At 42.5% G+C, this 27775-nt stretch overlaps 1 protein-coding gene across 1 annotated transcript; it reads right to left on the bottom strand.

Annotated features, from left to right (window-relative positions):
- Positions 1–27775, bottom strand: KDR (kinase insert domain receptor). Its single transcript, NM_001004368.2, has 30 exons — positions 27656–27775; positions 26503–26602; positions 25852–26048; positions 25299–25423; positions 24814–24982; positions 23665–23804; positions 23339–23507; positions 21789–21900; positions 21532–21695; positions 20581–20737; positions 19265–19385; positions 18620–18728; positions 17572–17916; positions 16518–16664; positions 16230–16361; positions 14941–15047; positions 14394–14529; positions 14033–14137; positions 13142–13255; positions 11694–11782; positions 9985–10141; positions 8427–8527; positions 6971–7093; positions 6724–6835; positions 6236–6335; positions 6016–6121; positions 4933–5084; positions 2508–2604; positions 2312–2400; positions 1–1522 (listed from the first exon to the last, which is right to left on the bottom strand). The coding sequence occupies exons 1-30, from the start codon at positions 27705–27707 to the stop codon at positions 1303–1305; spliced, it is 4047 nt and encodes a 1348-aa protein (NP_001004368.2). The 5' UTR covers positions 27708–27775; the 3' UTR covers positions 1–1302.

Raw genomic sequence — 27775 nt, 5'->3', positions numbered from 1 at the left:
TAATATATATATATATATATTTTAATATATTACATTTATTTCTACATAAGGAGGCTATAAATACCGTATATGCCTTATATTCATGGTTCCCAGCATCTGACTTTATAGTAAGTACAAACAAACAAAATAATCCAACAATATAAAAATACAAAAAAGAACTCAGTAGAAATAGCTTTACATTTTAAAACCTTGCAGTCTGCATTGTGTCTACCAATAGAGCTCTGGGACTACAAGAGCACAGTGAGAAGTTGTCCATCAACTACAATCTCACCACTTGGAGAAGATTGGAGCTGCCATGAAACCAGTCACAGATTCCCAAGACTACAGAAACCACATTCTCTGCTGGTGCAAACAAACTTTGAGTTTGTCGGTGACAGATGTGACTTACACCTGGGGAAGAGGGATGAGAAGAGAAGGCAGAGTGCCTTTTGGATAACCCATCAAGACCACAGGGCTGTCTATGGTCACAAAGTAAATTAACCCTCCCTCTCTACCCCTGCCCCAGTGGCAGTTCAGAGGGGAATTTTCTGCAGCACTCCTGACTAGCTCACAGGTGATCAGGTGCCTGGCAAGGGCTGAGGGTGCTGGGGAGTGTGTGGGCAGAGACATCACCATGGTAGACATACCCCATGCATCCATGTTCAAACATCACAATGCTCCTCCTAATTAATCTCACCGAGTACATCTTCCCCAAAGAAATGGAGATCACGAGGTTTAGTACGGCAACATTTTTCTCCACAAAGGACAGACACCACCTCCCCCACCTATATTTAGCCCAGCCTATGTTTAGCCTTAGGGTATTGGTGAGCGCCAGAGCCTTGAGGTGGAGGTTCCTTTTTTAGTTTGTGGAGGTGCAGGCACGGGATAACTCTGAGAAACAAGAAGCCAGCGCTGTGCTGTTTCCTTCCTGGAGTCCAGCCGGGAAAAACAAAAGAGCAGGGCTGTGTCTTTATTTCGTACAATTAGAAACAGTTGAGCTGAACACCATGCCACTGTCCATGTTGGGCTCAGCCTGTCACCGAGGTCCTAAAGGCCATCATGCTGCTTCTGCCATAGAGTTGGCACTGCACTCACACACCACAGCCGCAGCTTCCCATCCTCAGCCACAAGTGTCTCTGGAGGAAAGCACCCCACAGCCTGGCACTGCCTTTGGACTGCAAGATGCTTCTGTATCCTCTTCCTGAAAAAATAAACGTCTTTCCCTAGGTCCATGGCTGCAGTCTCTGTACACACCAAATGTGAATACCGCCAGCCAAGGCAAGGAAGGCACATCCCAGGGGACCTGGAGCCACTGGTTTCGGCCTAGAGTGGCGGGGACACAAGAGGCGCAGGGCTGTCATGCACCAGGCCATGCACACGAGGCAGCGTGGGGGAGGCCTCCTGGGCGCACAAGAGTTCAGTGTCCTCACTGGAACAGACCATGGTGTCCATGTCATCTGAGTGATACCCTGACTGGTAGCCACTTGTCTGGTTGGATGCCTCGGACATGACAGACTCATTGCTCTTGCTGGGCGCTAGTGTGCTGCAAAAGTAACAGATAGGTCAAGTCAGAGAGAAACAGATTTGTCTTCCGGAGGACAAGTGGGTGACCCCTCTGGGCAACTGCTTCACATCACAGCAACAACAAAAGCAAAATGGGGAATTCAACAAAACTGGCTTTAAGCCCTTTTAAACATGTGCTTGATTAGAAGGAGAGATCTTTTTATATGCCCCAACCAGCCCCAATGAATGAAAAATATTTAATTTTATGATAGCAGGGAGTTGGATTGCAACTGTAGATGAAATGGAGATAAAATTTTGATATGTTTAGTACAATACAGCCACAGTGCAACCATAACTGCTATACACCTTTGTTTGTACAAAATAATTCCTCTGAGAAGCTCTCAGAAAGCATAAGTCAGATGAATGCCACTGTATTTCCTGTGAACTGCACAATCGAATCCCTGTACAATGCTCTGAAAATACACCCAGGTACATCCTGAAAACTCAAGAAAGAAAGAAAGAATAACAAAAAAAAAAAAAAAAAAGAGCTCTTTGTCATCCCAGTTGTGTGTACTGGCTCAGTTCCTTCAAGGGGTGGTTGATGCTTTTGCAGCTGGTAAATACAAGTCCTTTCTATGTTGGGCTACCTTCCCCCTCTTGGTACCAAATGCAGATGACCAGAGATACAACGAAAAGCTTTTCTTTGTGTGGTGTTAAAAATACAGTAAGGAAAGTTCTTGTATTTTAACAAAATCTACAAACCTATCAGTGCTCTGAATTACTGCAAGAAAAACTTCATATTCAATCCTTTTTGCAGCCTGAGCCTTACCTGAAGGGTATTTTGACTTGTTTATCTCGCTCTTCCAGTGTCTTCAGCTCTTCAGATGCAAGAACCATCCCACTGTCTGTCTGGTTTTCCTGTAAAAGTGGTAAAAATGCATTAAATGGAAAGGGGCTTAAAAAATTAAAAAATAAAGACATTTATCAATAAAAGGAAAAGACATACAAAGAGCAGACAGTCTCACCTCCTGAACAACTTTTACAGTGGTTACCAATGGGATATCTTCAAAAGTTTTCACACTCACAGGTCGGCTTTTCCTTTTGCTACCTTGTCGGTACTGACTGAAAAGAAAACAAAAACAATCACTTTGCATCCATTATCCACAACTGGGCTGAAAACAGTAGAGTGATATCAGAACCCTTTTATCTCTCTACAGAGAAATTAATCCTTCTGTCACAACATATTATGCAAACCTCAAAATATCCATTTATTGAAAAGGACAAACTGCCTAACAAGTGGCAAGTTTCTGACCTTCTGCTCCTGACAACCTTGATCTCTGAGCAAATTCTAAGAAACAGCTTTGAAAAACAGCTCCTTTCCTCAGTTACACTGGAGGGCTTCACTTCCTGCAAGCTTTACTCAGAAGTATAATAAACAGAGGAGCCTGGAACACAGACATGTGTCTCTTTCTTCGGGTTGAACTTCTGGGACCCCTGCCTGGACCCAGGACAACAACAGCAGACTCAGCAGACTGACGCCCTTAAACCATGGGGATTGGCACAGGCAGGGCTGCATCTCTCCTTGAAGGCTCTTCTCCAAAAGAAGCCCTCTGGTCAGGATGACATCCATAAAAAATATTAGACCAAAAAATAACAAATAGAAAAACTGGAGTCTCATGGAGGTACTAATAAAGCAAACACAACAGCCTTCTCTCTAAGTGGATCTGGAATAAAATGGATGTTGTCTCAGTTAAATAGCTCCAATTTGTGTTCCTGACAGCTAATGGAGAAAAACACACTCTGGGCACTACGGAGTTAGAAGAGAAACCTGCATATATCTGTGCAAAGCTGGAGGCAATACAAGGCATCACTCATCCCATTTCCCAGCTTTGAGTTTAGTTATGCCAGTCCTACCAGTCTCCTGTTGATTTTAATTTGCCTCAAATATTCTTTAAAATCTCTGTTTTCCCTATGCTTGCCTCTCCTCCTCCAGCTCTGATTCAAAGAGTGCTCCTCATAGCTACTATTTTTGTGGAGAGTGAAAGAGACATTATTGAACAGATCAATCTTCTCTACTACATGAAAAGTAAGAGCCATGTCTACAAAATCCTTTTTCAGATAACAAAGACTCAAAACAAGTCTTATGTTCCCCATTTTGCTTCTCACAAGTGCTTTCTCATTAATTCTGTCACACTGTAGAGAAAAGAGGTGCTAAGTCTCTTCAAAAGTTTGATAAGAGAGATTTAACATCTGTTCATAGCAGGAAGTAGGGATCAGGAAAAGCCATATAAGAAGTGTCAGAAGTGGAAAATAAGTGTGATGTTTTCAGTGTTAAATCACAATTCGGGTCTTTTAAAAGTTTATATTTTGGAGTGCAACACTACTAAAACATAGGGCTTAGTGTTCAGCTCTAGGACCACCAGTTCAGCTGAAGTACGAAATGCATTGTGGCTACCTAGCCTTATCCAGGACCACACAGAAATGCAATCCTGCAGTACCCCCAAACTGCTGGGAACTCTGTCTGTTTTTGATGAGTGTAACACAAACGGTGAGGGAGAGGGCTCGGACAGCACTTTGTGGAAACCCCATGAAGCCTGCCAGTAGAGTCTTTCTCTGCGCTGATGGTTGGATCCATCTCCTGCCCTCCACCTTCTTCCTACACTGCAGCAAGCACCCCAGGACACTCAGCATCTAAGCTTCTCAACTTGCTCTTAAACAGCACGTGATGAGAAAATTACATTCTCCCTTACATACTATGGAATGAAATCTCCATGGGCCCCCATGCCCAAGGTTCTCACAAGATCCAGCATAAGCCCCTGTTTAAGTGTGTTACTATAAACTCATTATTGAGGGACTCACCCTGCGACAATACTCAACAGCACCTATCCCTACAGGTCTACTGTGGATGCTCCTGCAGCACAACAGAAGTAAGCAGTGGAGAAAACTCAGTGACAACACTGTTTACCTCACGTTCCCCTTAGCTATCAGTTCTATCAGAGCTATTTACCAGCTTTCCAATTTAGGAGGAGAAATGCCAGCCAAGATAGAATCACTGAATCACCAAGGTTGGAAAAGATCATCCAGTCCAACAGTTTTAATGATAGATCTATTACTGTTAGTATTTGAGGGCGCTGCAATACTAGAGCTTTAGCACACCTGATTTGGGTCAGTACAACTTTGTTCTATTTCTTAAAAGCTAACAATACTCTTGCCTTTTTTTTTTTTTTAACTTGAATGAATGAAGATGAAATCTAAAGGTTATCATTAGCATTTGGGAGAACTAAGGAACTAGTTTTTGCCTACAGAAACTCTACAGATTCATTTATATCCCTATGGAGAAGGTTAAATATGGACCACAGCAGCTGAAGTCTCTTCCTTTCATTTTCCCTTCCCCCAGCATGAACAAAAACTGCCCCAAGGCCCCAGTAGGATGTCGACCATATAAAATACCTAATTCCTGCTGTGTTGTCATAATGGAATTTAGGATCACAGACTTCCTCTTCCTCCTTACAGGAAGCAGGTGAAGTTGGGAGAGAGAGGCCCGAATCCTCTTCCATATTCAGCGATACTGACAAAGGAAGGACAACGTAGTCTTTACCATCCTGTAGAATGCAGTGAAAAAAATACAAAAATGAAAAATGCTATAAGTTTCACACATATACATGAGGAATGCATCAGTCCAGTGGGGCTATGTTGGCTGTTTTATTGAATTGTGAGAATTATATTACCTTTGTAGGAGCAGATACATTAAAAAAAATGACATGTAAAGAGCTATTGCCAAGTAGTTTCTGATAAAAAAACCTGAGAATTTTATATGATGTACTGTGAAATATGTGTAAATAGAATTTTTCTTGATGTCTTTGAAATAAAATGCATAATTTTTAATAATTTTTGAATCCCAATAATACAAAGTGCATGAATCTGAAGAAAAAAATAACCTTAAATTGAAGATGCGATTGAATTGGACTGTCGCATATAAGGACTAAATTATGTGTAAGAAGTAAACAAAAGAAGAATGAAACAGAGATAGCAAAAACAGTAAGTTTTCTATATATATACTTCAGCTTCTCACTTGCTATGAATAACTAGGATAATATTTTTAAAACTTTCTTCTATTGCTTAAATTTCTGCTCTTAAATGTGAAGAAAAAATGGGATTATGCATCCTTTGGTACTGTATGTCCATTTATAGTCCCATAAGAAGTCCTTCAATAGATTACAACTCTTCTCTAATTTTTTTCATTCTTTTGGATTATTACGTGACACATACATAACAGCAAAGTAGCGATACCAGTGGCAACATGAGAAACCCTTGCTGGCCAGGCAATGTGCACTTTGGTCATCTTGACAGACTTCAGTGACCTTTTCCCTCTACCAAATCATTCTTCTCTGCCAGATGTTCCAGCTGCTGGCTAGGAGAAGTGGAAGAACAGCTTCTCCCACAACTCTAGTACTCATCTGTGGCATTTTGTGGTGGCTAGTGAAACAGATGGCGTTTGCTTGATAGTTTTAGTAATCAGAAAATTTCATGTACCTGACGGACGTTGGCTTGCAGTAAATTCCCCAGGTGCTCCACCAGCTCTGAAAAAGTTGGTCTCTGCTTAGGATCTCCATGCCAGCAATCCAACATAGTTTGGTACCTAGAAGGACAAGCCCAGTGAAATACCAGCATAAAGAAAACAGAACCTACTACTTTCTTAAACACCAGCTATTACCGTGGGACAACTGTGGCAGCTGAAATAATGGTTGCTTACATTTCTGGTGTTGTATAGTCTGGTGCTCTCATTCTTGTGCCTTCCTTCAGTCTTCTGCAAAATTCCTCATCAATTTTCACTCCAGGGTATGGTGATGCACCTAAAATGAGAGCAACGGTAATTTTAATGCATTGTATTCTTAATTTTTAGAATTAATTTTCTAACATATAATTCACTGTGGCCTGAGTTAATAAGGTAGTTCAGTACATTTGGATGTGCAAACAAATTATATTTACAATGGCAGAAGCAAGTGAATGAGTAAATGAGGCACATAATCACATACTGAAATCGCAAGACGATGCATTTAAGTCCATGTTCCTACATTTGCATTTTAAGGAAATTTGAGTATTTCAGTTTGACGGAGAAAATAAACAGGAAATCTTCAAGAAGTAAAAAATACTGAAGAGAATCCAGGAACATTTTGACTATTTTGTTCAACAGATTGTTGTTTAAGTTTTAAGATGGTCAGTGAAATCAAAGTGACTCACCTAATGAAAATATTTCCCACAGCAGAACTCCAAATGACCACACATCACTCTGAATGGTATATACTCTATCAAAAATGGTTTCTGGTGCCATCCATTTTAGCGGTAGCCTAGCCTGAAAACATTTAATTTAAAAATATATATATATACATCACAGCTCAGTAAAAGACTGATTTTCCAAACACCCATTTAAGGGTTTGAGTTCTGACTTCACATTAACTCTCTTTCAAATAGAGAGTCTGAAACTTACATCTCCTTTCCTGACGTAATCTGGGTCTTTGTAGATGTCTCGAGCCAAGCCAAAATCACAGATTTTGACCACGTTATTGTCTGACAAGAGGATATTACGAGCAGCCAGGTCCCTGTGGATGCACTGCAAAGAGAAGTAAACAACTTCAAGCGCTGCCTGTTGTCACAGCTCTGTCCATGGGGCTGATCTCTTTCACATATGTGCTCTCCTCCCCTCAAAGGGCAGATAATTCTTAAAACCTCTCAAGAAAAAGAAACCTCAGCATTAACAGTTACTGATTTTAAGTGCTTTTTTGATGGTCACAACTGATTTGGCTCAGGAATACTTGTGTTTCCAAGTCCAAACATACATCTGTTTATCCACTACGCAAAGAGGTCCTTTGAAGTTATCTAATTATTTATCCCAAGAAGCTGACACAGAACAGGTTCAGATCTGATTATCTTTAGATGTACTAAAGTTCACTGAAATCTCTATACTCCATTCTCCCTCTGAAAAACATACCACTCTAAAATGCCAATTTGATTCCAACACAAACTAATACTGACTGGAGAAATAAAAGTCTGTGCTTTTACCTATGCAATGAGAGCTTAACCAGCAACCCAAGGACTTTAACATTCAAGCCTCGATAGCTCAAAGTAAAAAAAGCTAAGTTCCAAAAGTGGCTGCAGATTTGCTTCTAGTATGGACTAGAAATACAGATCGAGGAAAGGCTTAATTTTATATATACATACCAACCAGAATATACAAAAGTAGATAAAGGAACTTTTTTAGAAAAGGCTCTGATGACTGCATTGCACACCTAGTGAAGAGTTAAATTTCCTTCTTGTTTCCTTTCCTTATTTCTAAGTAATTTTGTTTCTATCACACTGTAATCAATTCCTCATTCCTACTGGCATTTACATCCTTTGAAACATGTACTATATATATCTAGGATCAAATCAAAGAGATGGACTTACATAAGGCTAAATTGCAATTGAGGTGCTATTAGCCCCCAGGGTACTAATTGTTTGCTAAGAGACTCATCAAAGAGATATTCACAAAGTTTCAGAGATGAGCCTCCTCTCTCCTAGCACTATCCTTCCAATCCCAGTGGACAAGTCACAGGCAACTTCCTCAGAGCAAGATCTTTTACTCTAGCTTAGTGCCGTTTTCCAGGGATTTGTTCTTAATTCCTTCAGTCACCCTCATATGTCAGTTCCTTTCCACCAACTACTTAATCATTCTTCTATGAATCAGTGACCCACAAACCTTACACAGGTCACTAACATTTGTGTCAATAAACATATGGGCTGTTTCACTTTGTAATATTTATGATTCGGATATCTCTTAGGGCAAAAAGAAAATGTTGCGGATGACTGCCAGTCCAAAGATGAACACAGTTTCCTTCTATAGACCTACAGCACTATTTCCTACAGTCAAATAAATAACATGCCATTCTTCCCGAGAAGTTCCTTACTTTGCGTGAAGCCAAGAACTCCATCCCTCTGGCCACCTGGAAGCTATAACAGATGAGGTCCTCCATGGTCAAAGGGTTCTTGCAAAGGTCTTCAGAACCAGCTGCAAAGCATCAGACAACAGTCAAGAATGCCCTTTGTCATTGAATTTACCCATAACTGCTTCCTAGGTAAATGTTCATCTTAACCTCATGTCACTGTAAACTGGAGGAGCAAATCAAGCCCTTGTTTTTTGTCTGTATAATCAGTGCTAGCAACCAAACTAGACCTGTGCAAATTAAACTTCTAGATGATGAGTGTTACCCCAGGCCTCCTTGCTTGCAGAGTTCTCACCAGTGGAAAGATTTGTGAAACAATCACAAAAGAAAAACAACCAAAAACCCCAGCTCACAAGCTCCTAGGACAGGAAAGGCTTGCTGTGGTTTCAGCAGATGACTTTGGAAACTGATGAGAAGGCCCCACCTAGTCCTTATGGGGAAGTAACACGCCACAGGGAGAAAGACTCAAGTTTGGCAAAAAGCACTGCTAATTTTGGGTAGAAGAAACCTAACCTCATCTTCTAGTGACCCTGAGGAATAACATACTTAAGTATCCAATGAAGATACCTCAGCACTTAGCTGCTGCTGATAGAAGTATTTCAAGTTCCTTGCAGAGCTCTAGATTTTTAGAAGAAATCTGCCACAGACTACAACTCTGCCAGCTAAAACACTCATCTCAAGGCCTGCTTTAAGCCTAGACACTTCTACATTTCAGCTCAGAGGGTCACTCCAGAGATGTCTGAAAAGGACCAAAATGGTGTAGAAATGCATAATGAAGTGCAGGCCTGACATTACATATTAGGATCAAATTTAACAGCAAAACCATCCTCACTATTAATATACTGATATTTTTCTTTGCACTACATGACTTTCAGTATTAGTTGAGACACAGCCGGTTGAGCTATGGCTTCCCTCCTGAGCAGTCTGATCCCACTACTTGATGAAGTCAGTTCTCTCTGAAACCCTTGGGCAGCACTGAGCACTCTGCACTATTGCTGTCAAAGGAGAACATAGCAAACGTGAAGCTGTTACAGAGAGTACGTATAACCAAGGGAGGCTTTGAATGAGCGGAAAATTCAGGTTTCCTGTTCCTGGTGGACCACCTGCACACAGAGAAGGCAAACCAACTTCTCTGTGAATAAGCAGTGAAGCAGATGGTTTTTCATGGTACTTAACTTCTGGGTAAACATTGAGGAAATTCATTTAGCTTCCTGGTGCATCCTCTCTATGCTGCCTTTGGAGGTTGTGTCCCCTGATTTTTCCTGAAGACACTGGGATACTAAATAGGCAGATCCCCAGAAGGTAGTGCACTAAAAATGCATCCTTTCTATCCTGGAATGGGAATGGGCTGAGGGTTCTGGGATGTTGAACTACAGTGATCCACAGCTCAACAACTTAGGTCATCCAAGAAATATTTTGCACGCAGCTTTGAGGGAGATTTGGAAAACACCCCATCCCTGATGCCCCTCATCATCCTCTACCAATGAGAGCTGTTCCAAAACCAGGAGAAGACATATCCTACCGTCCTCCTCTTCCACGTCGCTCAGGGACCGCTCTTCCACAAAGCCGGAGCTTGTGGAGCTCTGGCTGCTCGTGATGCTGTCCAATCTTTGCTTCAGGTCTGTGGAGATGTCCCCAATGTAGTTTTCCTTACCTTGCCGAAACCTGGCACTTTTAGTCTAGAAAGGACAGAGAAAGTGGGAGAAATTAGAAACAGAAAGTGTTTCAGAAGCTTCTCCAGGAGAGGCAACAAAGTTCTCTATAGTCCATGACGTGAGTACCTCCTCACAGCACCACACTGGCCTGCTCCCATGGCCTCCCATCTGCCCCTCGCTGCCACCTCAACACTGTTTAGAAGAAACCTATTCTGACAAGTATCAGTAATCTGGCTTTCACAGCCTCCTACCAAGTTCCTGGTGCCCACCAATCACAAAGCAAACGTGCTGCTAAATCTCCTCACACACTGTTGAGCATCCCTATTGCATTAATTTCTGTTGCTGCAAAGGTCCTTTGACTAAACTTCTACACCCATGCCAAAATCCTAGCTGCCCTCAAAATCTGATTCATTACCTTTTACCACAGAGCCACCAAATTACCCTGGGTAAGATCCCAGACCTGCAGACTTGGTCCACTACAAAGTTCCATTTTCTCAGTCTGGTTCAGTCTGGTTACTTTGCTCCCATGGCAGTGCTGTATTTTCCTGTTGCTCATTCCCATCCCCATTACTTTGGTGAGCAAGGGTTGTCAATCTTGTGAAACCTTGCCTCTTTCCTCAGACTCCCTTGGATATTTGTTTATCTTTTTTACCTCGCAAAAGGATGCAGCGAGCTGCCTTTGCCAATATGAAATAGTAAACGACTCCTAGGATGAAGAAAAATAACCCTCTGCAGAACTGACAAACAGATCAAAGAAGCTCTGACCTAAACACAGCAGCTGCAAGAAGGCTGAAGAACAGGTCTATCAGTGCTGCAGAGCACTGAGTGGCCTTTCTCTTGGCTGTGGGTGAAAAAGGGTAGAGTCCCAGGCATGTTCTTCAGAACTGGGCACCTACAGCCATGCTCTTCAGCTGGCATCCCGCGTCCCTTCCCAGAAATCAGACCTCCTTGCAGAGGTGTCCAGAAATGACCTTGAAAATGCCAACCTCCATCCTCCCCCTCCTTTAAAGTAGAATGCTAATATAAAGTGTTGTGATGAGAGTTCTCCTTTGTAAATGATTTGGTAGGTAGAAACCTCAGCAGAAACTCATGGGATGCATCATTTATACAACATGATTAACAGCACAAAATAAGGGTAGTCTGGTTCAGCAATGAGGCAAGGGGAAAAGGGAAAGGATAATTACGCGATAAAAGATATCTATGGATATGATGGATATATACACTAAGCAGGGAGTGCAGTTATTTAAGGTGGTCTGGAGCCTAACTAAGAAAGGAAAAAATTCAGGCTGATAATCAGAAAAAAACTTCCTGACAGATACAGCCAAGTGTAGAACAATCTGCCAAGGGAAATACTGGAAGCCCAGTTCCTTTGCACATTTTAAGCTAACAATAACAAAATAGCAACATTTCAGGGGCCAGGGGGAAAACCAGATGACCTCTGATGTCTTTGTCATCTCTCATTCCCATGGGAAGCACTGAATAGCCAGCGTCCTCAAGAACTGCCATGACATTCTCCCCAAGAAACAGAAAAATTGTGTATGGAAAAAAAAATACCAAATTAACCATTATACTGCACCTTGTATGGGACAAATTCACTCCTTTTGCTCCGTAGGTATGCTGAGAGATTTCCAAACTTGCAGTATTCTACAATCACCATGAGTGGGCCTGCGTAACATACAAAGCAATTACTTAGAATGATCGTTTATAGAATCATAGAATCACAGAATCATAGAATGGTTTGGGTTGGAAGGGACCTTTAAGATCATCTAGTTCCAACCCCCCTGCTATAGGCAGGGACACCTCCCGCTAGACCAGGTATATACAGCCTACCTTATCTTGCAGCATGATTTGTGGTTAGAAAAACAGCATTTCAAAAAGCATTTCACTACATTCTCAGAGATTTAAAAATACTGGTAATAAAAAACATCAACCAAAAGCAGGGCAATTATTAACCTTCCATTGGACAAAAGAGGAGAAGAAAGCGCATACTTTTCAAAGTGATAGACCTGATTGCATGTGCAAAAATGTTTACTTGTGTTTCTAACTGAAGTGCCAATAATTGCCTATTCTAAGTGGCAAGTGACATTGTAAGGACAAAACGTGCATATCGGAATTAACTTCGGTGTAATTAATCACTCATCTGCAATACAGTACACATGTGATTATCTATGCATTTTTGCCTAAGTAATTTAAGTCCTAACAACTTAAATCAGGAACTTGATTTCAAATATAGATGCTTTAATCTACAATCAAAATGTGGTATTTTGTGCTCATATAAGCATTTATTACAATGACAGATTTCCACCTTAAGTTCCAAATATTGCACATATCAATTTTGTTGTGGAATAAACAAAGAAAGAAATATTTATGGATTATGTTTCCTTCAACAAATGCACTTTTTTCATGGAACTTTACAAATTAAATTCTGATCACATGGTAAGTCAACAGCTCAGCTTTCCTGAAAAATTATTACTGACTTACTACACACTGAATTTCTTCCAAACTACCATTCAGTGCTGAATGTGCTAAATGAAACATCTGTCCTAGATTATAAAGTCAAGTCGGTTCATCCATCCAGAGCTGGACTTCAAAACGCAATCTTCCCTCCCACTCACACAGATGCACCCACCCCCTGTCCAAAGCCACAGAGGGAAGCCATAACTTGCAGTTGCACTGTAGCTGGTGGCAAGAATAAGACCAACTTATGAAATCTCCTACTGGATACAGACCCAGAGCCTGTTATATGCAAGGCATCCACTGTGAAAGTGAAGTGAGAGAACAGGGGTGTTGAAGGTTTCACAAAAATGAGCAAGGGATGGAGCTGTATGTACTACACAAGGCTTTGAGCTCTTATCCCATCTCTTGATCTGCCACATTTACCAGGAATTAAAAAAAAAAAAAAGAAAAAGAAAAGAAAAGGTAATTTCTTCTAACCTTAATTTCGGAACTCAATATTTTAGGCAGTAGAAATGACAGAAATAGGGGTTTTGTTTGTACCTTCCCACCCACTGAGAAGTTACTCACCTCCTGGCTTTGTGCAGGCTCCAAGTAAATTGACAACGTTGAGATGATGACCAATGTGAATGAGGATCTTCAGCTCGGACATAAGTGCTCTGTGCTCACTGTGGGTTGCACCCTCTGCAGAAGTAAAACAATACAAGTCAGGAGCATCACAGACAGAAAGGTTCTCCTCCCCTCTACTTTCTCTACCATTATTTTTCCAGCTCACTTAGTGAGAAGTCTTGTTGTCTGGCATCCTGGATCAGCTCTGCTGTAGGACACTGATGGAAATTAGCCATATGCATTACAAGGTTGGTTTTGCTCTGCTTTTGAACAAAATGTGCCAAGGGCAGCATATTAGACCAGAGAGACAAACAATATTGTCAAATACCTTTTTTTTCCCCACAGAGCTTTTGAACAACTTGTACTCTGCCATTTGAATCTAGCAGTCAGCCCACACAGCTGACTAGAGCTAGAAGCTGTGCAACCTCTCACACAGTACAGTCAGAAACCTGCCAGCTTTCCCATCCCTCTCCGTCACAGCAGAGGGTGGGATACAGCCCCTGGATGTAGGGAACCCTATTTTGTTGTCCCAGCTTCTCAAAACTGCTGCCCATTTTGGAACACGTCTGAAGCCTGCAGAAAGCCACCCAGTCAGGTTGCATCCAGCAAATGCTTGCAAGTTTATCTTATTAATGTGGGTAAGTCTAAAAAGCAATGGCTAGAAAACCACAGTTGCGTTACTCCAATTACTGATATTGGTATGTGCTTTACACCAATTGTTAAGATAAATTTTAATACATTATTGGTATGAATGCTTTGATTGTTTTGGGTTCATTTTTATCTCTGCTGGTTACAGGATTGGCAATATCCATGTGTATGCATTCAAGGTGAATTCTTAGTCATCTTTTTTACCTTTAAGCATTTTGACTGCCACAGTTCTGCAGGTAGCAGTTTTGTCAATCCCAAAGGCATCAGCTTCTATGACTTGGCCAAAAGCTCCACGCCCAAGAGGTTTACCTTGAAGTGAGAAGAACAGACCAATTCATTTGCCTGGTACAGTGGTCAAAAGACACAGAATAAACAGCAAACTGAATTTCTATATGATAAATTAACAGATGACTGACAGTGGGGAGAGGCTGTATTATATCCTATGGGACTTTGGAGCGCTCCCAGGAGGCTGTGCATCAGGGCAGTCCCACCACCCGCCCTGAAGCCCCTCCTGGTGCAGGGCTGGCTGCAGGGTCACATAATGGCCTGTGCAGGGAAGACACACCTAGCTTCAGTCGGTCTCTGGGAAACTCCCACTTGCTGGCATCATACGGAAGCCGCTCGCAGTGCTCATCTATGGGGACTTCATCAGGATCCATGATGATTGACAAGTACCCAGTCTTCATGTCACCTCCATTGGCCTGGAAAATGGCATTAATTGTAAATGTATAAGTTTTTTGGTGGAGATGTGCAAAGTGCCAGTTTCTCACTCTGAAGTACTCTGCTGTTTCCCAGAAGTGCCTGGCTACCATTCCTCTACACGATGTCACTGGGAGTGCCATCATCGTTAATTACTTGCACTTTTTTTTATTATTATTTATTTTAAACAAACAAAAACAGCTGAAGAACTTTTTCTCTCACAAAGGCCTGTTCAATTAAAAACAAATTTCTGTGCCCTCAGTTCCAGGCAAGAATGTTACAGCACGGAGAGAAAAAAATGTGTCTGTTGATTTAAGAACAATGGAAAGAAACAACACAAAAGGATTCAAGTCAGCTTTCATTTGTCATGCAAGACCAGTGTTGATAGGACAGTACAAGAATTTTTTCATTACCCGCTTAACGGTCCGAAGGATGATTACAAGAAGCAACCAGAAAAACATGGCAATCACTGCAGTGCCAACAAGGATAATGAGCTCCAGATTTGTTTTCTCTTCGGCGCCTGGGAAGAAATAAATGAATATCTGAGCGATAGCTGGAAGCGTATTGGTTTTGTTCATTCATTAAATCACAGAATGGAGGTTCTTGTTCTGATGGTTCGTTTTAAAAGCACAACATGGAGCAAGGAAACGAAAGCAAAATGAAACAAAAAGCTTGGGTTTAATGTTAGAAAATTATGCTTATTTCAGTGTGGTTTTACACTCCACGCAATTTCTTAGCATCAGCTTTGTTCCATGGGCAGAATCTGGATGTTTAGCAACCAATACAAAGTGAAATTTCATATTTTAAAAATAAATGGTTGCTTCAGAATACCCCAAATGAAAACTTATTTATTAAGAAATAGTAAATAAAGTGCTGAGAATGACCTAGAGAGCGCTCTCTCTCTTGTCTCTGTGCATGCTTCAGCTGGGTCATAAAAAATGTGGTTCTACAGCAACACATGAAAATGAGGACTTATAACAATACTTGAATATCTAATTATGTACAGCAGTAGCTCTCTTTTCTTCAGCTCCCTGGTCTTGTGTGTTACCCCTTGCACTACGCACATTTTCCTACACAGTAGCACACTCCATTTCATGATCCCAATGAGCTGCACTATACATTATTGGCAGAGAAACAGTATGCAACACACAGATTTCCGACTGTTACAGACCTTTAAATCATACCCCAGCTACATTTACCAACTCAGCTGAAATTAACGTCATTTGCCGATAACATCCCACATAAATGTTACTGCCATTAGTACACCTTAATATCCTAATGAGAGCTATGAAGATACAGGATAGTGCTTTAATTACCTTAATGTAATAGAAAGACAATCATCCTGACGTAGAAGACAGAGATTAGTGAATTATTCAGTAACTACCTTTTTACCTATCCTAACCCTTGATGCAAAGTCCATCATAGTTCCAGTTAATCAGTCTGGAGACTAACCTCTTCTTAGGTTTTATTATTTCCCACTGCAAGCTGCATTTCTGTGGGCTACAACAGGACTGATACAAATGAGAGGTGGGTCTCACAAACACTTTTAGAGCTTGATGGACAAAACCCGGAGTTTCCTAACCCAAAAACACTACCTGTTCCTATCAACGAAATGGGACAGCAGTCACAACAGAGTGCACAAAGACTTCACTCTTTTTCCTGTTTTGATGATCATAGCAAGTTCATGTATGTACAAACTGACCTTCCACTGAAAAATAAGCCTCTGCTTTTTTGCATCCAAGAATATTGCAGGCAAGGCAAGTGTACAGCCCTCCATCTTCTTTCCTCACTCTACGTATAGTTAGTGTTTTGTTTCCATCTTTCAAAACGATACCTAGGAAAAAAAAGTCATTATACTTAGTTGGGTAGTTTTTATGTTGGTTTGTGATAACAATGCAAAATGAAACCTTGAGATTAAAATTAAAAGTTAGCCCTAGGAAACGAAGTCCTTAAGCGACAGAAAATCTGTAACAAAAGAGAAATTCCTCACCTGAATCTTCAAAAAGTGTTTCACCATTTTTAAACCACGTGATGTTTGGAGGAGGAATGCCATTTACTGTGCATGACACTTCTATGGTTTCACCAATGTTTGTTGTTTGATTTTCCAGATTTCCCACAAGTGTGGGTGCCATGGGCTCTGTTGGTATGGAAACAAGGTTAAATCAGTGAAAGTTTAAAGAAGCATCTATTTTTGCAGTAATAGCTGTTGGTGATGCTCTACACATTTGACCCAGTAATGAAGCCTCATTTTTTTGAATAAAATCAATAGCTGCAGAGTTCAAATTAAAATCATAGTTAATCTTCCACGTGACGAAAGACAATCATAGTATCTAAGAAAATTTTAGCAGCTTTACATCATTTAATTTGTAACTACTTGGGCTGCAATGCAAAGAGGGGTAGGTGAGAAATTGCTTCCCTCCCACATCTGTGTCTGGCTCATTATGAGAACGCTGACATAGGCTGCCCATCAGGCATTCATTCAAGACAGCCAATAAACATGCGTAGGTATTTTCCTGAATCAATGCCCCAGTTGCTTAATGAGACCAGACATCTAGGCCCTCAAACAAAGTCATCATTATCTGTGTGGAAAGCTAATTGATTACTAGCTTTTGTTGCTTGTGCCTGAAATCCAAGATTCAGTGACAAAATGCAGTAGCACTAATACCGTAAATACACACAGGCACTTACAACTGTAGGGAAAAAAGTGTTGGGAGAAGTAAAACTGAGAAGTTATTGAGCTAAATACATGCCATAATTTATGCAAAAGCTAAACTTATCACCCTGCAGAGCTCAGTGCTACAGTCAGAGTTTCCTCACTTGTATGGATGAAGTGTTCAGTCCTTTCTATCTGGATAAGACCCAGACCTGCATTCAGTAGATATCAACATCTCCAACTAACATCCCCTTTGTTTACAACAAATGGTCTAAATCTATTTAATAAATTGAGCGCACGTATGCAAGGCAGGCAGACACCAAAACCTGGTGCTCCTGGACTTGTTTTCTTCTGCAGCCTCTCATCGTAGCTCACGGCAAGAGATCCATACCTTGAACAGTGAGGTGCTTCACCAGGCAGTGCTGTGTTTTAGCCTTCTTGTCCTGAGCAATGCAAACATAGTCGCCTCCATCCTGGAGGGAGATGTTACGGAGAATGAGTTCTAAGGTGACATTTTCACCGTTGGTATTTGAAACAGTTGCATTCAGCTTCTGAAGAGCATCAAGGTTCTTGCAAACAGGCATGGGCAGCCCTCCAAAGGGTGTCTGTGAGGCGTGAGCGCTGAGTTTGTACCACGATAGCTTCTCAAAGGTGAATTTATCAGCTGTGCACTGTAAGGACGTGTTATCCTTCTCTGTCAGTTGACTCCGAGGCTGGAGATTAATTTCAAGACCTCCTGCACGTTAAGAAAAATTACAAGGAAATAAATTCCCATGAGGTTGTATATTTTGTTGCCAACATGAAATTGAAAGGCCTTTTTACAAATAAAGCATTATCCTCATCTCGTCTATTTTTAACTGAAGGAACAAATCACTGAAAAATCAATTAATCACTTAGGTAAAGGGCATAATCTCATTAAAAGCAATATATTTATATGGATTAAAGAAATGCTTCTCTAATTAATACAGTTTCTATTCCTACAGAAACTTCTGGCAAGCAGTGATGATTCTTAGCAGTATCTTACAGCTCTTTTTTTTGGTATGGATTTAAATATTATTTCACGTGAGTATGGGAAATGATCTTCAAGAAGACAGAAGCTCTTTGGCACCAGTTTTGAACATTTTAGCCTTAGCTTTTATAGCACATCACTACTCCTTTTGTGAAACTACCCAAATTTCTCTCTAGCTCTTCCAAAAGACTGCAAAAACCCAACAGCAATCACTGTCAGGATATTGGTGCCCACTTAGTATTATTTTCATGGGACTGCCACTCCAGTGATGCCAGCAGAACCAATGTCTTGGTTGAAGTTAGTTGGTGACTTTAAAAACTACTTTAGGAAAACCTTCAGTAAGATCAAAGGATTTTATAAAGCACATCTAAATAGTGAGAAATACAAAATAACATTAATTTAACATGACTCCTCAGAAAGGTATACTTACTGGTCACATGAAAGGAGATAACTCTTTCACTTGATCCAGCTCTGTTAGTAGCCATACATCTGTACAAAGCAGATACATTTGCTGCTTGAATCACAAGGGTGCTCACAGTCTACAAGAGAAGAAACAAGAAATTTCATACCACATCAGAGCTAAGGTTCCTGCATGAGTCTGACCACCACAACAGCTCAGCAAAATGCTCTGCAAACTGAAACACTCTCCATAGCATAGTGGCTATACAGTCCCTTACTGATGCTCACGTGCTTAAGTGCATGACAATCAGATAAAAGAAAACAACAAAAAGCAGGCTGTGGTGTTCATGTCCATAAATACTGTACCCACTACTCTCCGCTCTTCAGTTTTCCTAGCTTATTAACTGACAAAATTAACTCACCTAATTCAGACCCCTAAAAGAAAAGTACTGAAACGTAAGCAAGCTTCACAATGAACAATCACTTTGGGGAGGTGTCTACAGACTTAAGTGTCCATCTCTACCTATTAGCTTCAGTAGGATCTTACATCACCAGAGAGCAGATCCCCCAGTTTTATGTTAGGTAAAGACGCTCATCTCTAGTGATATACTTCTGATATGTGGACTGCTGAACAGGTCTAGTCATTCCCAATCAACAGAAAAGAAAATCCGCTCACCTTTGTTTTCCCAGCAATAGTAACAACTCGCTGTTTGATTTCAACCTGATTCCCACCCTTTCTCTCTGAGATCACTTTCCATTTTCTGCATGCATATGGATTGGCTCCCAGGCGAACTTTTCTGAGACAAGAGAAGAGACATATTAGCCCACAGGACACAATAGCCCTTTCCTAGTGTGTTTTTGTGTTTTCTCTATAATATGAAGATGCTGATCAACAAATCAGATGGATCACTGGCTACAGCCTACATTTCAGAAGGAAAAAGTATGTTTCTTGAAATATTTCTATTAAATTGAACCCCATAACCTTCTGAGACCTTTGTGCTCTGTAAAATAAGAAGCCCCCAAGCTGAAAGGTGAATTCCCTAATTAATCTGCCTGTGTCAGCTCTATCAGGGTGCTTGGAGGGAAGCAGCTATTCTGGGAACAAACCTCCATTCATAAATGCAAGATTCAAGTTAATTTAGTTCAAAGGAAGACAGAGAGACATAGAAATCACTGAACTCCCTACAAGAATTTCTTGAGGACAGTAGCCATTGTGTAGGAAGCAACCAGGCACCAAAGGAAGAAACTTGTGGAAATCACTTTAAAAACAACAACAGGAAAGAAGAATGCTGTTTTTTTTTCTTGACTTTTTTTTTTTTTAAAGGAAATCTGGGCTTATGGCAGGCCCAGATAAGGGAAGCTGCGTGAATCTCAGTCAGGCACTCTCTCTATCTTTCCCCAACATCAATCGGTGCACTTCCTTTGAGATACACTTTCACACAGATAAAGAGCACTGTCACACTCAGCGCTTGAGCATAAGGAGAAAAAAACAACAACCACAAAGGTCTGCAATTAGCATAAACAGCAAGTTTCCTGTGTTTGGGACTGAGCCCAATGGGAGAGCTGACAGGGGTGGGGGGCACAAAAATAGCTGTATTTGAAATCCATCATGGGTCAAGATGCCCTTGAAGAAGGCTTGAAGGCAACAAGCCAGCGTTGCCAGCTCCTCACCACAGGTGGCCCTTGTCAACTCCCTCTCAACTCCCTGCCCATGAGTCAGCAGAGCCTGACTGCCTACTGAGTACAACGATCTTCTTTGTTGGCAAGTGAAGTCATTTTGAACCTACAGGTGTCATGAGCAAAATCTCTCATGACTTAAGAGGGAGCAAAACCAAATCCTAGGGCTGAATCCTTCACTGTCCACCACTCTCTGTCCAGCACATATGGCATAGGGAGGCCCCAAACTGCTAGCCCAGCTCAGCTGAGCTCACCTCAAAGCCCAGACACAAAGCAACACCACAGTGAGCTCCCAGCCCCACCACTGCCACTCACTGGGGGCTGAAGGTGCACTCCTCCTCCAGCTGCCAATACCACAGGACGGCGGCGGGTGGTGGGACGGCATAGATGGTGCACGTGAGTGTCTGCGTTGAGCCATACTTGTAGGAGTCAACAGGGGCCATCAGCGCATTCTCACCAATCTGGGGGGGGACTGGAGAAGAGAGCAGGATATTACACCTCCCACAAGGCTTCCCAATGGCACTGTGTACACACACCCCATGTCACTTTATCCCTATAGAAGCTGGGGACATCTGAGTGCAGAACAGAGCACCTCCATATGCAGAGCACTGGAAAGTGTTGAACCTGCCCAATGCCTTGAGGGTCAGGATCTCAAGATGCAATGCTTAATATCTCCATTGAGATCTCCCTTAATTACTCCCATGTTTAAAAGGTAGCCCTTGAGGTCTTGCCCCTATCCCCAGCTATTAAATGTTTGTTACACTCCAGAATTTATCCCTGCTGCCCTTTCCAAGACCCGCTGTTTTCAAAGCACAGGAGAAAGGCTGTTTCCTGGGAAGCAAAGGGGAGGAAGAGGAGGAGGGCTGTGTGGGGCAGGGCAGAAGATGAGGGACAGCCGGCATAGAGCAGGAAGGATGGGTGAGGCAGACCAGGGTCAGGATGGAGCAGAGTGGGGGAGGCACGGGGGAGCAGGGAGAACAGGAAAAGGACAGGACACAGAGGCAAAGAAATAATATGCAGAAAACAAAAACGCACCCACCATGTAACACAACAACAACAGGAGCCTAAATCCTCTCTACCACCCATCCTGGAGCAGGGCCCGAGAGACATGGCCCAGCTTTGCATCCCCCCATCTTAGCATTAAGTGCTCTGCTCTAAGCCCTCACCACTGTTTAAAGCTTCATAGCTCTGATGTGAAATTAATCCTAAGAACAGTAACACATGATGTCTACGCATGGCAGGGTGGAATCCCTGCACATCACTTACCATTCACAAGCAGAGTGAATGTATGTCTCTTCTGCATCTTGTTGGTAGGGTTTGTAAGGACAACAGTGTAATTCCCAGCATCCTTCTCAGTTGCATCAGTGATTACTAATGTATAGCCAAGCTTAATTGTATGATTTGCATTCATGACTTTTCCATTTTTGTACCTACAGAAAAAATACAGTGCTCTGAATACTTTAGAGACTTATCTCAACCAACAATAGCTCAGCTTTTCAAACTCATTTTGTCCAGATCCTTACCATTTTGCCTCTGGAGAAGGGTATCCTTTAAACTTCACAGGAATACTGACTGTATCACCTAACTTCATCTCAACCACATTCTCCATTTTTTCTAAATGAATAAAAGGACTTTCTGGAAAAGAAAAAAAAGAAGAATACGGTGTTTTTTCTGCAGGGGCAAAAGTTGTAAGTGGTGTCCATTTGGGTTAACATCTAACTCCAGATGACCAGAGGCTGGTGGCAGGAAGGCACTGTTAAAGCACAGTCATCTCTAAACTGGCTTCTGAAGAGATGGACCCACCACAAAAACCCAGTCCTTTCCCTTGAACAGAGGAACTGACCAGTTCCGTCCTGGGGAGCTTGGAGAAGCAGAGACCAGAGGGACCTCAGCATGCCAACATTCAGACCCAGTGGTCTATTGAGCCACTGTGATGTTGTGGGAAAAGGAGCAATTCTGGGTAGTGCTCAGCTGCATACCATCACCTTTTTAGCCTTCCCAGTCTTTCTATATATATAGTGTAAAACTGCCTTGATGGACTCATTCTAGGAAAAAAGAGTATTTAAAACTACAATGTCATGGTTACACACTTGAGAAGAGGCTGAACTTATCTACTTGAAACTCTGCAGTTTCTATGAGTTCTATTAAACTCTTGCAGAATACTATGAAATGCTTTACACTACTTTAAATCTGCGTTCAGACTAAAACAGCAGCAAGCTTCTTGGCTAAGACTTTATGAGGTTGGTATCTACTGCACTCAGAATAAGAAATGATCTGGTTTTGGCTCCTCAAGAGAAATAGAAAAAAATCTTATTAAGAGTATCTTGAAGAACTATGCCACACAATAATTTTGACTGTTTATATATTTGTATGGCCTCTGAAAACAGAATACAGGAAAACCAGCCTCCTTTGAAATACAAAGTCTTTTGCTTGACTGAGTGATAAAAAAGGGCCATTCTCATGCTGGCATTTTTTTTTTTCTAGAAGTAAGCCAGTGGAGTCACTATGGCTGTTCCCAAGAGGAGCTTGAAAAAAAGGCTGTAAGAATGCAGCCTCATGCTTATCTATGCAGGTAGTCAAAGTTGTTTCCTTTGCATCGCATCTGTATGACCAGAACTCGGTTTGATTCAGCTCCTTGTAACTTGGAAGCCAAAAGTTTTATTTGCCTGACTTCATTTAAGCTGACCCAGAATCTTGTCCTACAGAGTCACCAGAACCTCACTTACATTCACCTGGTTAGAACAGGTAGCTGTCCCACAAAGTCATCTGTGCAAAGCCAGCTTTGTAGGACCTCAAGGTCATCACAGAAGAGCACAATGGATAGTTAGTTAAGTATCCATTTTCCTGTGGGATTTTACAGCTTTCAATAACAATTCATCATTCTTTAAAAACATATTAAATAAGCTTGTGGTATAAAACTACTCAGGAACATGCTAATGGGTGGAAGAGAGCTGCTGCAGCTTCACTTCAGTTCATTTCCATCATTCAGTTCATCACCGTGATGCCTCCTGTGTCCCAGTTGCCCACCCCAAAGCCAGAACAACTGACAGAACTGAAGTGGAAGATGCTGTACCATGGATAATGAAGTAGCTGCTGTTCTTCATGTTCATGCGACCACTGGATGCTGCACACGTGTATCGACCTTTGTCACTTAAGTTCACACTGTCAATGGTAAGAGTGCTTACAAACGTCTTTATTTCTCCTGCAGTGGTTTTTAAATCTCTTATGGTTGCACGCTTTTCCTGCAATAGAAGAGACAAGTGTTTGGGAATTTTAATCTATTCTTCCTCACACCCATACATACAAGCATTTTCTTTCTGTTTGTGAACAATCCTAAATGCGGAGTAACACGGTAACAAAACCAAATTCTGCTGCACCTATCAGTTCCTATGATTTTACCTTGATGGAAGGGTAGTCCCACTTAAAATCAATTCCCACGTTCAGCTCTGTCCTTACAGTACAATTGAGAACTAGTTTTTCTCCTACCGCCAGCTCAACTTGGTAGTGTGGGTTCATTGTTAGATCATAAATCCTATAACCTGGAGAAAAAAAAAAAGGCACACATTGGGTTACAGTACTCGATACCAACTTTCCCAGATGAATTCATGAAAACTCCCACCAAACCCACTGCTACAAAGAGGCATCTCAGTGCTCCAGCAGAGCACAATGACTAGCATGCAGAGGAGTCTGGAGGGGAGGGATCCTCTAGTTCCAAGCATTTCCCACATGTGACGTGAGAGCCATGTAAGACAGTGTCACAACAGGATGTGTGTCCTTGTTCAGATCCTCCCGGGTGTTGGGTGCAGGCAGGAGATGGTGACCTACATGGTCTTTTTCAGGGAGTGGCAAGTGAGGTCCACTCATCCCCAGCTGGCCAGAAGCCAGGCAGCCCCCACAAACACAGCGTTGAATCCGAGTACACATGTCCTGCATCTCAGCACAGAAAGGGGACAGCTCCACATGAGGAGAGAAGAAATTGAACGAGCAGCCATCACATTGTAACAGCACAAGGACAAATCCTGCTGCCCAACACAGCACTGCAGCATTTCTGGGCTTTGATGAACAACTGACAGCATATACCAAGAGAGCACAAATTCCTTTCAGAGTGAGGATGTCAGTCTGAAGGGAGGCAAGACAGCCTAACTCCTCATATGATCTTCAGATTCCCCATTCAGTACACCTCAGAGCAATTTCTTTCCATCTGCTGCTGATGGGTGCCTGCCTCTAGTTCCCTTCAACAATGACTTGGATCCTAGATAAGCAAATCAAGTACAGAAGGGAGTGATTTGGGGAAGAAAGGCTTGCATTGTTGGGAAGAAAAATGCCTGGCATCTATATTAAACTAAAAATAGAAGCCCTTAGCCCAGTGATCAACCAGAAAGAACACAATACATTGCATTTAACAGAAAAGTAATGCTGATCACAACATCCACTTTGCATTAGCTACATCGTCAGTGTTGAGTAATCTACAGCCCAATCAAATGTAATTGGGTCACCATGCTGTAGAAGCAAAATAACATCGTCTATACAGAAAAAACTTGGGCTTACCTACAACCACGACGATATATATCACAGACTGGTAGCTTTCGTTATCTATTTTAGCTTCACAGAAGACCATGCCTGCGTAGCTGATTAGATGACTGGGTATAGTGAAGCCTTTTTTATTATCCCACGAAATTGATTTGCCATCAGGAACAAATACCTTTTCTGGATATTTCTGTTTGAAATAGTAACAAAATACATTGTCAGGTTTCGAAATCAAACAACTTCGGATTTTCAGGTGCAACATTTTCCATGTCAGCCAGAAGCCAGTTTTAGCATCTCAGCTCAGGCTCTGCTCCCTTCGTGGGCAATCACCCCACACCTTCAAAGCACAGGAGCATGGTGACGCACAGTTACAGCACTCACCACAGGCTGCAAAGTTCCCAACAAGGGAAAGAAGTTTTCAAGAAACACATCTATAGCTCGGGCAAAATATTTACATCACAGTGATTTCAATTAACTCTTAAAATAATAACAAGAGTTTTCCTTACCGCATGTAGAGATACATTGAGATTTGACACAGTTCCAAGGCATGGTACTACCACAGTTTTATTCTCAGTGATGTACACAATGCCAAGCTGATCACCAACCGAAGTCACAAATGGAGATCGGTAATCTATAAGAATATTCAATTGGTAAGTTTGTCGTGTGATTACCAAGGAAACCTTTTTTTTTAACTTATCTTTCCCTATTTATTTCTTCTCAAGTCAGCTTTGTTCTTTTCTACTTGGTTAAAAACTTAAGCGATGAGACTAAAAAGGAAGGACATGTTTTGACAGCCCCCCAGCTTGACAATATCATTATTCTCAAAACATTTATCGGCAGCAGTACACACTCTGGAGAACAGCTTCCTGCCACCACAGTCTGCGTGCCGACACAAATCTGATTTACCCCAGTGTGACTTTTCTTGCATAAGTATTACAGGAAATACCAGTTGAAAGCAGTGACATGCTACACTGGCTCCCCCAATGGCAGCATCCTTTTTGGAATCAGTCAAAAAATGAAAGTTCCCAAGCTTCTAAAACAAGCCACGTGAGAACTTACCTTGAACATAGACATAAATGGTTGTAGCTGCCTGGCTGTCTCCGTAAAGGCACCTGTAGTCCCCGGTGTCGTTGCCTATGACTCTGAGGAGGGTGAGGGTCTTGCAGAAGGGGCCATCGCTGCAGCCCGTCACAGCAAGGCGCTTCTCAGCACTGCTCTGGTTATTGGGCCAGGACCAGTACACGGCCCTCTGACCACTGGAAGGCAAGCATTCAAAAGGGGTGAGTGCATCCCATCTCCGGAGGTTCCCTAGAGAACAGCTTTCATCCCACCCCATGAAGCATCAGGATAAATTCACGTAAATTGACCTATTGCTCATACCCCAAAGGAAGCTACTTGAGAACAAAGTTGCACCGAATCTGTCACGCAGCACCCAGCTCCCTCCCACGCCATCCTACGCCTGCTTCGAGGCACGCAACGTGCCACTCTCTTTGGCTGCCTTGCTGTTGTGCTTCTCTTCAGCAGTCCTTCCTTGCAGCAAGCTTAGAGATTGTTTCAAAACTTTGCCAAGGAAAAACCAGGTGAGGGGCACAAAGGGAAGGGGGGAAACAGAAGAGATGATGGGGGAGAGACAGGACCACCTGAAGTTCTGACCAAAAACTCACTGCATAAATCACCCCTACCAAAATGAATGTACAGATTGACCCTTACCTGCAAGTAATGTTCAGAGTATCATTTGTGGTTATGGTGAGGACACTTTTTTGGATACTAAGGGTTGGCTGATCCATAGAAATAAACAAACCTGTGAAAACTGATATAAAAAAAAAAAAACCCTCAGACAAATACAATAACGAAAGGAAATGCTACTCGACCAGAACAGTATTGTAGGAAAGAATATGCGGCGTGCTTTAAGCGGACACCTTCACATCATCTACTTAGCAGTGAAAGGTAAATAATGACTTTTCACACATCACAGAAAGGTCAAAAACTCTGTCATAACAGGAAGGCCAGGCAGATGGTCAGGAGCTGGCTGCAGAGCACGACAATTCAGCCGGCCAGGGTGGAGTTCCTGTTTCCTTGTGCTGCCAACTTCAAGGTCTAACAAGAGGATGTGGAACATTGAAATAAAGTGAACCTACATCTGATGATCTCACTCCCTGGGGAAAGGGATTACAAGCTTCTCTCATAATAAACCAAATACACTCATACTCTCTGAGACTGTTGATCAATGAATCCTGTGGAGAAACTACTTTATACGTTTTGGCAGAAATCTCAGATCCCAGGAGCTCAGCATCACTTTCCTTTATATTCCTTTCTCCTTTCTTCCCAAGCAGTGTGACACAAACCCGCTGCTACCAGGTCACCTCGAACCACCTGTCTGAGGGCCACATGGGTGCCAGCGCTGCTCTCAGGCAAGTGAAGGGCATGGGCAGAGCCTTCTCATCTGCCCACGCATTCCGTGGTGCCGAGAACAGCTCCGCATCACGGCCACCACCCAGCCCGGCCGGCACAGCGCAGTTAGATGGGGAGAGTAACGGGACAGCGAGCTCGGAGTGGAGCCTTCCCCCTTTATCCCGCTATTTCCCGGGGAAGCCCGGGGGATCCCGTGCTGCAGCCGCAGGCATCCCCACGGGATGACCGATCCCCATCAGGCTGTCTGATGACGGCTTTCCTTCAGCCAAGTGCAGCTCGGCTCTGGGAAGCGGCAGGATCTCAGCGAGCAGGAGGTGATGCCGCGCCGAGCCGCTCTGCCCTCCCCGACACCCCTCGGTTAACCGGGGACCGCCACCCGCTCACCGGGACCGCGCCGGTGCCGCAGCCGGACCCGAGCGCAGCCCTCCCCGACGGCTCCCCGGCGGCTTACCGGGAGGCAGGCACAGCAGCACCGTCAGCACCCGCAGCGGCCCCAGCTCCATCCCGGGGCGCGAAGCCGAGCCGAGCCGAGCCGAGCTGAGCCGTGCCGCACCGTACCGAACGCAGGGAT

This window comes from Gallus gallus, chromosome 4 (genome assembly GCF_016699485.2).
Source record: "Gallus gallus isolate bGalGal1 chromosome 4, bGalGal1.mat.broiler.GRCg7b, whole genome shotgun sequence".
In the NCBI taxonomy this organism is placed as follows: Eukaryota; Metazoa; Chordata; class Aves; order Galliformes; family Phasianidae; genus Gallus; species Gallus gallus.
This window is presented reverse-complemented; position numbering and strand designations above follow the sequence as displayed.

Coding starts and splice junctions, on each gene's coding strand:
- KDR (NM_001004368.2), bottom strand. CDS start 27,707: ATGGAGCTGGGGCCGCTGCGGGTGCTGACGGTGCTGCTGTGCCTGCCT. Junction 15,048..16,229: donor GGCTTATTTTTCAGTGGAAG/GTCAGTTTGTAC, acceptor ATTTCTTCCCAG/GCGCCGAAGAGAAAACAAAT. Junction 11,783..13,141: donor AGCCTGCACAAAGCCAGGAG/GTGAGTAACTTC, acceptor TATGTTACGCAG/GCCCACTCATGGTGATTGTA.